The following is a 12,241-nucleotide window of genomic DNA, read 5'->3' as shown; positions in this document are numbered from 1 at the left end:
GGGGGTAGAGTTTGAAAATAGCCCTATAGTCCCGGTTTGTGTCTCCAACCGGGACTATAGGTTAGACTCCTTTAGTTCCGGTTCATGGCATGAATCGGTTCTAAAGGTTAGCTCTTTAGTACCGGTTGTGCCACGAACCGGTACTAAAGGTGATCATGGGGCCCCGGCCTGACGCCAGCCTGCCACCATCCCTTTAGCACCGGTTCGTGGCACGAACCGGTACTAAAGGTTCAACACGAACCGGCATTAATGCATAGTCGTTCGAACCGACACTAATGGTGCCATTAGTACCGGGCCAAAATCGAACCGGGACTAATGTGTCTCACATTAGGTCCTTTTTCTACTAGTGTAGCTACTATCAGAATTGATAGTGTTGTGAGGTGATGACTGCCTCGGATTATGCCTCATATACTAGTCATTGCATTTCTTTCTATCTGTTCATCGGGAGGTAAGTCTTTCAACTAGCTCCATTGCCGAAAATACACAATTAAGTTGCCGCGCGACATATCTTGCAAGAACTCAGTCTTTTAAGTTTGGAACATACAATGGTGCTTGGCCACTGTTTTGGTTGACAATTTTGTACATCTATTAAAGACGTATCTACCTATTATTGCATTCTAGATATGGTCTAAAATAGGCTACTCGTGTGAGGTATTCATGACTTGGCTCCACACTGGATAAACTTTATTTTGTTCCCACCAAGGTGAATATGGCTAAACTTTGTTTTGTTCCCACTCCCACCAAGGCGGATATGTCTGTACGTGTGTCCCAACACTAGAATCAGGGGCGAAGCTACGTATAGCTACCCGGTGTCACTGGCACCGGCTGCAATTTGCATGCACTTATTAGCTTAGTGTGTAGGCCATTCAATTGTTTCATATGTAGGCATGTGTTCTTCTATATGGACACCGGGTAATTTTAAGTCTGGATCCGCCCCTGACTAGAATCACCATGTTCATGATGATCTACGTGATATGTGGATGCCATATGTTCAGACATTTTTCGCAGAGAAAGAATATTATATATTTTTGATTGGATTTTTACATGCATGGTCCATACATGCATACCACTAGATACATATAGGACTGTGATATTTGGCACACGTGTGCCACATAGCTAAAATTACCACACACCTTCTCTTTCCTCTTTAATTACATGCATAATTGCATTAGAATGAATCACCTTTTTTTCATGGGCATTCATTACTTTAATTACATGCATGCACCAGAAGACAAAAAAGTTGATCTCATCCTAGATTATCCTTATTCCGAAAATTCAAAATGTTTTGTAGCTCAAACCGTCAGTCCGATGCAAAAACCGTTTTGACATAAAAGACTCGTCACGGCGAGATCTTCAAAACTAGATCCCATGTTGGTATGTTCCGACGAATTTTTTTCCAGATCAAAAGTTACCACGCCTCGGCTACATAAGTTATCACACATGTAGTATTCAACTTACCATGGTATTTTCACATAAATTACCGGAGGCATAAACATTGTTCTCACACCTTCTCTACATGCATATGTATGTATGCACTAGAGCATAAAAAAGTCGATGTCATCTTAGATTCTTCTTATTCTCAAAATTCAAAATGTTTTGTACCTCAAACCATCGATCTGATGCAAAACCGTTTTCACATAAAAGATTCGTCGCCACGAGATCTTCGGAACTATATCCCATGTTGGTACGTATATTCCAACGACTTCTTTTTCTGGGTCAAAAGTTAACATGCCTCGGCTACATAAGTTACCACCCCTGTAGTATGTTATTCACCGTGGTATTTATACATAACTTAACGGGGTTATATTTTTCAGCAATTTTCCCCCCTTGGTCAAAAGTTACAATGGTGTTTGTACTTAAGTTATCAGGTATGTAATTCGTGCATTACCGTGCTATTATTACATAAGTTATCAAGGGGAGGGGGTTATGTTTCCAACAACTTTTTCTCTCCTTGGTCAAAGTTACCGCGGTATTTGTACGTAAGTTATTAGGTACACGGTTCTTTAATTACCGTGCTATTTTCACATAAGTTATCGGGGGATGTTTTTAACAATCCCACCCCCCTTTGGTCAAAGTTACCGTGATGTTTGTAAGTAACTTATCGGGCATGTGGTTCATATATTACCGTGCTATTTTTACTTAAGTTATCAATGATGTTTTTCAATAATTTCCCCTCCTTGGTTAAAGTTACCGTGGTGTTTGTAAGTAGGTTATCGGATAGGTGGTTCGTATATTACCATGGTATTTTCATATAAGTTACCGGGTATGTTTTTCAACAACGTTTTTCTTTCTTTGGTAAAAGCTACTGCGTTGTTTGTATGTAATTTATCAGGTATGTTTTTCATATATTACCATATTATTTTCACGTAATTTATCAGGGTATGTTTTCAAGAACATTTTCCTAGGGTCCAAAATTACCGTGATATTTGTATGTGAGTTATCAGCTCTTTTGTGTGTATATTATCATGATATTTACACATCAATTACCGGGGTATATTTTCCAACATTTTTCCCCTGGGTCAAAGTTATCGCGATGTTTGTATCTAACTGTGTGTTTGGTTTGGGAAAGAACAGATAAAATATACAATGGATTTGGTTCTTCACCTCTTGCGAGACTATTTTCAACAACCATGATTTATCATCAACATATACCCCCCTATTTATGAGCAAAATTTCAACCAAAGAGAAGCTGAGTACTCTATTCACCTTAAGAGAGAACAAAATTGATGCTAGATCTGCTGCTGCTGCTTCAAAATTGATGCTAGCATCATTTTATTTTCATCAACATGAGGCTCTTTCCTTCAAGCTACTACTGGCACTTGTAAAAAGCATCATCATCATTCGAAGTAGACGCATGAGCCGGAGCTGAACGGACCAAACAACTGCTGATCTTGGTCCATGTCCGCGACACAGAGACGTGCACTCTTGCAGTTGAATGGATCAATCAAACAACAAGTATGAGAAACTGCTGCTTGCTGAATGGATCTTGGTCCGTGGCCGCAACAGCTCGTCACGTGTGGACGCGGCAGCACCAGCAGCAACAACGTCGCCCGCCGTCGTTGGCCTCTCCGGCTACTGGGTGAGCACCGGACGCCGCTGCCCATCGTCTTCCCGGTTGTGAGCCCCGCACCCGCTACAGCAGCTTGTTAGGCTATCTACCACCGCTTGTCGCGAGTGGCCGCAGCAGCAGCACCCGTGCCGGCAGTCGTCGCCCGCCCGCCTTCCCGACCGTGAAACGCGCACTCGCCGCCTCGCTTCTAGCCCTGCTTCAAGGGAGAGCACCGCTGCTCGCCCCACCATGGCCCTCCTCTGCCTTCCCATCACGACCGCCTGAGAAGGAAGTTCGCTGAGATGGGGAAGCACGTGAGCGCGGTGGCCGGGACTCGCGCTGACGGCGGTGGCAGCGCTCGGCGGAGTGGATCAACACGGACGACCTCGACCCAGGAAGGGCTGGCAAGCATGTCGAGCTTGGGGGCACGGAGTGGCGTGGGCAGCGGCGTGGGCGGTGACCACGAGATTCTGCGCAGGGTAGCAACGCGATAGATAGGTGGGGATCGTGGGTGCCTGGATGGGTGGGTTTGACGAAGGCGTCGCTTTATGAGATCGTGTGGCAGTTTTGCAATCTGCCACACGGTTGCCACATACATATGAGCATACATATAAATCAATATTCACATATTTTACCGATATCAGTGTGCACTTGAGTTGTCTCTCAAACAATAGTTTGGTTACTTGCACAATATACGCGAGGTCTTGGGATCCTTTAAAAAAACACACACACATAAGGGCAGACACGGTCGGGGTGGCAGCCAGCGCTGAGTTCCTTGCCATGCATCTTGTTGGCAAGTTATGTAAATAAATCCTCCCGAGGCACCCTACATGAATCACAGTATTTCTATGAAACTATCCAAAATTTTCTGCAAAATTTTGTTCGAATTTGAGGGACGCATTATATATACAAAAAAAAAGACCTGCGTTTCAAACAGAGCTGACGGAAATGGGCCTCCTTTGAATTCAAAGGCCCACCTTCACTGGAAATTTGACTCCCAGTTTACTGTGGTCCACGGGCTCCCCCGATTTCCTCCGGATTCGTCGCGCTGCTGTTGGCTTCAGAGTGACTAGCTGAGATCCCCTTTCGCCGCGACGACGGGGATGGACGCGGCGGCCGCCGCCGGCGTGCTCGCGGCGCTGGCGCCCTCCTGGAGCGCGGCGGTGGTGCTGGCCTCCTACCTCGCGTACCTCGCCGCCGCGGGCGCCCTCCTCCCCGGCAAGCTCGTCGCCGGCGCCGTCCTCCCCGACTCCTCCCGCCTCCACTACCGTTGCAATGGTGCCCCTCATCTCTCCCTCTCCCTCTCTCTCTCTCTCTCTCTCTCTCTCTCTCTCTCTCTCTCTCTCTCTGACGCGCAAAGCGCTTCTCTTTCTTCCGCCGTCTGTCTGTCTGTCTGCTCAGCCGACTCTAACCGGCGCGCGCGCGCGTGTGCAGGTCTGCTCTCGCTCCTGCTGCTCCTGGGGCTCTCCGCGCTCGGCGTCTACACGGGCTGGATGACTCCCACGGTGAGATCCACAAAAGTCAACCGCATCCGGGAGAGTCACAAAAAGTTATGCTGAATTGATCGGGGTCGCGATTGTTATTTGCTTTGCAGGTCGTGGCTGACCGTGGGCTCGAGCTGCTGTCGACCGCCTTCACTTTCAGTGTCATTGTAGGTGCCACTTCCTACCTCGACATCTTATTTATACAACTATGATGTAAATTTAGACTTGTTGGACACTCATGTCTGAACCCAACTGTCACAAGTTCAGTCATGGTAAAGCCAGACTTGGGTAATAACACTAGTATTGAACTTGAACACCTAATACTATTTGGTAACATCTGGTCACAGGTGGAACAAATCAAATAACATCCTCTCGATTAACTCATGTCATCATGTTCCATTTCAGGTCAGTTTCCTGCTCTATTATACTGGGTTAAGGTCCCGCCATCAAAGTTCTTCATTGAAACCACATGCTACTGGGAGCTTCATAGAAGATTGGTACTTTTGCGCAACTTTATTCACACAAACAGGACCTTTTATTTTTAGAACTCCACTCCTGTTTTCTTGTTTAATGATGTTAGATATCACCTTGTCTATTCCACTCCTGTTTTCCTGTTTAATGATGTTAGGTGCCACTTTGTCTAACAGGTGGTTCGGAGTGCAGCTTAATCCCCATTTCATGGGAGTTGACCTCAAGTACGTTGGCAGTGTCTTCCTTGTTTACTTACGTAATTGTGACACTTGCTGGGAAATTTGGGATGGCATATGATTGCTGTGAAAATTGAGTTATTGGTTTGCTAGTGTAGCTACTCCCATTTATTTGATACTGGTCTTGTTAACCCATTGATAAATTAACAGCAAGTTTTTGTTTTCTTGAGATCTCCTGCCTTTAAAACTGACATGCTAGCTTCTATTTTTATATAGATACATAAATACAAATGAATATTTCTTATAGACTGAAGTACAATTGGAAATGAAGTTCGGCATGCTGCATAGCTATTTATTTATTTCTGCATAATTGTTTCCACAGGTTATATCATCCTATTTTGTGGTGGCAATTAGTGTGAATACAAGTTAATGTTGAATATTAACTATATATATTCAGTTTCAAAAACTTTCCCCGCATAACTTTATCACTAAAACAGTAAAAGAAAGTATGAATCACAGTAAACTATGGACCTGATCATAAATGTTTTTTCTTCTGTTCATCATGGTTGCAGGTTCTTTTTCATAAGGGCTGGAATGATGGCATGGTTGTTTATCAACCTCTCTTTGCTTGCAAAGAGCTACCTAGCTGGTTCAGTTAACCGTGCAGTCATTCTTTACCAATTCTTTTGTGGGGTATTGAACACTGACAACTACTTATTCGATCATCAGCTACTATATTATAAGTGAAAGTAATTATGTTTCTTCATGCAGTGGTATATTATAGATTACTTCATTCATGAAGAATTCATGACCTCCACGTAAGTACATGTTGTTTCTAGTAAATAGATGAAGTAATTGCAATATGCCAGTGTTGTTGCTTATAGACTGCATATGGGGCTTATGGTGGCAAGGATGAAGCTTCATACTTCATTGTTTTTTTTTTTCCTTCCTGTGATTCGCTTGACCATTATTTCCAGATGGGACATTATTGCGGAAAGGTTGGGATTCATGCTGGTGTTTGGTGATCTAGTTTTCATTCCTTTTACCTTCACTATTCAGGTATTCATTTATGGAAAAAGGGTATTATTTGAATTGCTAATATCTACTCATGCCGCTACTGAATATACTTTACTCAGTGCATTATTCCTAAATTTGTTCTCTCAGTTATATGACTATCAAATGTGCAGCTTCCTCTAATAGTATCCCTGTCTCTTGTGTTAAATTATGAAGGTTGTCAAATGAGCTGCTCACCAAGTTTTATGATGTGTTGTTGACCAGGGTTGGTGGCTTCTGAGAAACAAAGTGGAGCTGCCACTTTTGGCTTCCGTTGCTAACTGCATCATTTTCCTTATTGGGTACTCTTTTCCGTGTCCCTCACAAACCCTCCATTGGATTACCTATGCTGTACAATCTGCTTCTTGCATTGTAATATCTTTGACCAAGCCTTGCTTCATTTTGCACACAGCTATCTAGTGTTCAGAGGTGCCAACAAACAGAAACATTTGTTCAAGAAGGACCCTAAAGCTCCTATATGGGGTAAACCTCCCAAAGTTGTTGGGGGAAAACTACTTGTATCTGGCTACTGGTAAGTTCTACATTCATCTCGTGGAACCTGTGCTTGTTTTTCTTCTTTGTCGACTAGTTATCTGTGCACATCTTGTTCTGAACTGTGTAATGCTGGCTATTTTAGCAGCATCGTGTACTGCAATTGATCTCTTTCTGTTTAATAGAGTGTAAACAAAATAGAGCCCGCATACACTTTTTTCTTCTTCTGAATATTTAGCCGGTCCTGTTTAGTCGGCTGAAGAAAAATGTGAGGGAAGCACATGTAGGTAGGTAGTAAGTAGGTAAACTGTCAACACAAATGTGATTCATACTAGTTAGAACACTGCGCGCCTGCCTACCTAAATGATGTTCGCGACAGATTTATGCAACCATTGCACTTGACTGAACAGCAGTAGTTTTCTAGACATGTGAAGTTTTTCAAACCTTGGATGTTCCCTTGTCTCTTGGGAGTAATCATGCATGCTAACTGCTGCTATCCTGAATGTAAGAAAACTAAAAGAACAAGTCCTTTGTCTCTTTGTCGTTGCGTGTAGGGGCATTGCAAGGCACTGCAATTACCTTGGAGATCTGCTTCTGGCACTCTCATTCAGCTTGCCTTGTGGAGCCAGGTGAGAGATACCCTTCCTGTGGCTTAAAATCAGTCATCTCAATCCTGTCAAGCATGTATGTAACCTTGTATGTAACCCATAATTTTTTTCTGCAGCTCTGTGATCCCGTACTTCTACCCGACCTACCTGCTGATCCTGCTGATATGGAGGGAGAGAAGAGACGAGGCGAGGTGCTCGGAGAAGTACAAGGACATCTGGGCAGAGTACTGCAAGCTTGTGCCCTGGAGGATTCTACCTTACGTGTACTGATTAGCTAAAGAACCAGAAGGCCATGTTGTATTGTTATTGTAGACCATGATGATCATGCAGAACTAAATGGTATGTTCTTCCGCACATTGTTCTTTGATACCCAGTTTTGAACAGAATACTCTAGGAAAATTGCAGAAAGTTTGCGGTTTCTTTTTCCAGCACACTTGGTCGAATTACTAGGGCACCTGAGCTAGATAGGTGTTTGTAGAACCATGTCCGAACTTTAAAACCATCAGGCTGCTTGCTGCCTGCCTGATATTATGTTTATACTCCCTACAACAATCCATATTACTTGTTGTCCAAACAGACGTATCTAGACGTATTTCAGTGGTAAATACATCAGTTTGAGCGACAAGTAACGTGGATCGGAGGGCCCTTGTAATATGGATAGGTTTGAGCAACAAGTAATATGAGCCAGAGAAATTAACACAAAGCGTGATACAAAAATGCTTGCTAGTAGCAGCCTAGCTAGTGGGCATTGTGTATACATGAGAAGAGCGTAAATGACATAGCTCAACTAGTGGCCAATAAACAGTTACTGCAAAAATATTAAACACACAAGAACAAGAAGATTATTAGCAACTACTAGTCATCAACACACAAACAGAAATGCATCAGAAAAACAAGCAAACAGGTAGATAAATCAATGAACCACGCACAGTCTGCGCTCTTCGATCGGCCTCGTCTTCCGACCCTTGATGATCTCATGCTTGTGAACCGGCATTGTCGGAAGCTTGAGTCTCCGGCGGCATCTGAAGCTTCCACCAGATCTATAATCACAGTTTGTGTGAGCTTTTCGTACAGTTGACCAAGTTGAGGCCTGCAAAAGCTGTTGAAATTGCAATTGAAGCCCACATGTATATCCACCCAATGCTCTCGTCACCTTCCCGGAGAGCGGTGTCTATGAGGTTATAGCTGGGTATCGTCCCGCACAGGGCTGTAAATTTTGTCTTGGACATTAGGTGGTGTGGTATAGGAGTCGGTGGATGGATGGCGCGAGGACATCCATGGCGGCAGTGAGGCACATAACGATGTATGTTATCTTCACGTCGGTGTGTGTGCTTGTACGGGTGCTTGCCGCTCATTGCAAACAGCGTCAGGGCGGTGATGTGCAGGATCGGGACCATCAACCGATGATAGAGCAGGTAGAGAGGATTGGGACCTCCAACCACATGCTCTCTGGTGTAGTGGAATGCGAATATGATCCGCAGCCAGCCCGGCAAGGCCATCTCACCGACGACCAGAGGTTGCAGAACATCCTCCACCTTGCCGATTTTCTGTTGTGCTACCAGGTCCTTGGCAGCTGCTAGCAGAGACATGTCTGCAAGCACCATCAACACTCTGTCTGCCTCCGTCCAGACCACCTGCTGCTTCCTGCCGCCCTCCTCCAGTCCGCCTGTTGAAAAAGGGATCGGCCAGAGGTCAGTTGACTGAAAACATTCCACACTAGTACATCTGACGCAGTGTGGACCGTAGCTTGGTGAAAAGTTATGTATGTACGCTTCTCAACAGGGTGAAAATGGCATGAATGAATGCAAAGGGATAAAGAAAACTTACAATAACCGCAAACCACAAATAATCATTTTTTGGTACGTCAACTACCAAACCGAGATATCCAAAAATTATCTAAGAACTTTCCTACACATTCTAAATATTCAATAACGTCTTCACCTCTTCATACCCAACTACCAAACCGAGATTTATATACGAGCTAGGTCCAATAGATGATGTGATTTTTATTGGAGTATAACCAAATGTCAAGATAGTTAAGCAGAACATCTCAGAATAGCTTGACCCATCGGCCAAGATAAAACAAATAATGAAAGAATATTTTAGGAAAAAATGAAAAAATTAACATATAAATTGTGGTTTAATATAACATGCAAGAATAAGCATATAATAGTGAAGTTTTTGCAAAAAGGAAGTCTCGCAAGGACTTAATTAGTGGTTTTTGTATTACCCTAAAAGAAGAAAGAAAACAATACAAAATCAAAATAATGAATGTGTGCACTTAACAAAATAATTTAAAAAGTCAAGAAGAAAGAAACATATAAGTGTGGATAATATGTAATAAAGAATATTTTATAATATGTAATAACAAACATATAAGTGTGGATATTTTTTTGCAAAAAAGAAGTTTCCCTAAGAAAGAATGAATTAGTAACATAAATTGCATGTTTTGTACTATGCAAAGAATAAACATATAATATTGCAATTTTCACGCTCTAGTATAATTTGCATACATAATGTGCAATAGTTGCTTATATACTTACACACATAAAAATAAAAAATGAAGTTTCCACACATAAAAACTAAAACTAAATAAAAAATAATGAAGTTTTTTAAGAAAGAATGAATTAGTCACATTAGTATTACCCTTTAAGAAAAAAGAAACTAAAACAAAATCTAAAACAAACAGTTACAAAATTTGCACACAGTTTACACAGAAATTACATTTTTTCTAATATGCAAGAGTAAGAATATAATAGATAAATTTTTGGAAAAAGAAGTTTCAAAAAGGATGAATTAGTGGAATTGATATTATCATTAAAGAATCAAAACATGAAATAAAATTAAAAAATTAAAATAATAAAACTTATGCGTAAGAATGAATCAGCGGCATTGGTATTATCCTTCAAAAATAAAGAAAAAATAATAAAAAATAAAACAAATTAAAATAATGAATTTTCTTAGAAAGTAGGAATTAGTGTCATTGGTATTACTCTCTAACAAGACAGAATAAAAAAATTATTACAAACAATTATAAAATTTGCACAATATATACAAGAAAACTGCACACTTTTTAAAAATATGCAACAACAAAAATATAGTACTGTAATTTGTGGCATTGGTATTACCATTGAAGAGGAAAAGAGAAATAAAACAAAAACTAAAATAATTTTTTTTATAAGGACGAATGTATTAGTGGCATTGATATTACCCTTTAAGAAGAAAGAAAATGAAACAGAAACTGGAATAAAATGAAAATAATAAAGTTTTCCAAGATAGAACGGGTTAGTGCCATTGATATTATCCTTTCAAAAGAAAGAAAGTGAAAAAAACTAAAATAAAATCAAAATAATTAAGTTTTCTAAGAAAGAACGAATTAGGGCATTGCTATTACCATTTAATAAGGAGAAAAAATGAAAAGTTTTAAGCAAATAATCTCAAAATTTGCACATAGTTTACATAAAATTAGCTTTTTTATAATATGCAAGAATACGCTTATAATAGTGGGATTTCGAAAAGATGAAGTTTCCTCCGAACTTATGAATTAGTGACATTTATATTACCCTTAGAAAAAAAGAAAAAGAAAGAAAAACTAAAAAAATGAAGAGGTAGAATGAATTAGTGGCATTGCTATTATACCCTTTAAGAAGAAGAAAAATAATAATACTTAGAAAAAGTTGTATGCAACTTTACACTTTTTTAATATGTAAGAAATAAATATACGGTAGTGCAATTTTTGCACTCTAGTACTACCTCAGTACCAAAATATCAGGCATTTTTTAGGCTAAACTAGCCTACAAAAACATCTTATATTTTGACACGGAGATAGTATAATTTATACACATGTTATACGATACATGCATGTATACATTTTACACCCATCCAACGTCCCAAAAGTACCGACAAAAACCGACTAGAAAAGAAAAAGAAAAAAAATGCATACAAACAGAAAAAAAAGAGGAAGCAACGTCGGCCTATCAACAGATAAGCAAAATGGGCCTAAGCGCAATAATAAATCGACTGACCCAAAACCATGGTCAGTGGAATATTTGAGCCCAAAACACAACAGTAGTCACAACAGAAACAAAAAAACAAGGAGCATGAATCTTGAAGCAGAAATCAATGGCGCAAAAAATCGATTGACCCAAATTGTATTTTCAGCCAACCTACATATAGCTAAACAAAAATTGGTTGAAAAATTACTTTGTGCCTTCCGGGTGCCGGTGAAGCAGTGGCTCGCCCCGAAGAAAAACTGGTTCATTCGCTCCCTCCAGTTGGAAGGCTTCTTTGGTCCTTGCACCCCGGACGATACAGCCGCCAGTCTCCTGGCTTTAGCTTTGAGAGCCCATGGCTTCTGGCTGAAGCTGATGACCCCGACGACGAAGAGAAGAACCGCGACCACCAATAGCTTTGGGTCGTTGGATCTGGGCCACGACTTGTAGAAGGCGTACAGGGCGCCGGCCACCTGGGACACCAAGGTCACGGTGTGCCTCCCCCACAGCTTGTTGTCCTCTATCTCGTAGCCACTCATTCCCTCCTGCCCACCGAGGTAGATGAGAAGGATCGGAGCCCATAGGACCTCCAGGATGCTCGACTGCTGCTCGCGGCCAGTGTCACCACCGAAGTTGCTGGTCTTTGCGTGGCGATTATATTGAAGAGGGTGGCCAGCGCGTAGATTGCCAGAGGATCGCTGGAAATATACGCCAGCCAGATGAACGTCCTCAAGACGCGCGGGAGGGCGTACTTGCGCATGGGGGCAGCCAGCAGGAGGAACCACTGAAGGCCCGGCTGCCCAGGACGAGCACGCGCAGCTGCCAATCGTCCCACCATTGCAGAGCTCCTCTCCAAATGTAAGACGTCTCCATCTCTCTCTCTCTCTCTCTCTCTCTCTCTCTCTCTCTCTCTCTC

At 41.8% G+C, this 12,241-nt stretch overlaps 1 protein-coding gene across 1 annotated transcript; it reads left to right on the top strand.

Moving 5' to 3' along the window:
- Window positions 1-4,082: 4,082 nt before the first annotated feature.
- LOC119293312 (delta(14)-sterol reductase-like) lies at window positions 4,083-7,761 on the top strand. Its single transcript, XM_037571828.1, has 12 exons — window positions 4,083-4,327; window positions 4,484-4,554; window positions 4,644-4,700; window positions 4,939-5,030; window positions 5,181-5,228; window positions 5,753-5,873; window positions 5,952-5,998; window positions 6,158-6,239; window positions 6,459-6,535; window positions 6,646-6,765; window positions 7,280-7,354; window positions 7,450-7,761. Exons 1-12 carry the CDS (start codon window positions 4,153-4,155, stop codon window positions 7,601-7,603), a joined length of 1,119 nt encoding a protein of 372 aa, XP_037427725.1. The 5' UTR covers window positions 4,083-4,152; the 3' UTR covers window positions 7,604-7,761.
- The last annotated feature ends 4,480 nt before the right edge of the window (window positions 7,762-12,241 follow it).

Source organism: Triticum dicoccoides, chromosome 1A (assembly GCF_002162155.2).
Source record: "Triticum dicoccoides isolate Atlit2015 ecotype Zavitan chromosome 1A, WEW_v2.0, whole genome shotgun sequence".
NCBI classification, from domain to species: Eukaryota; Viridiplantae; Streptophyta; class Magnoliopsida; order Poales; family Poaceae; genus Triticum; species Triticum dicoccoides.
The sequence above is the reverse complement of the archived record's forward strand: the minus strand, read 5'-3'. Positions and strand labels throughout refer to the sequence as shown.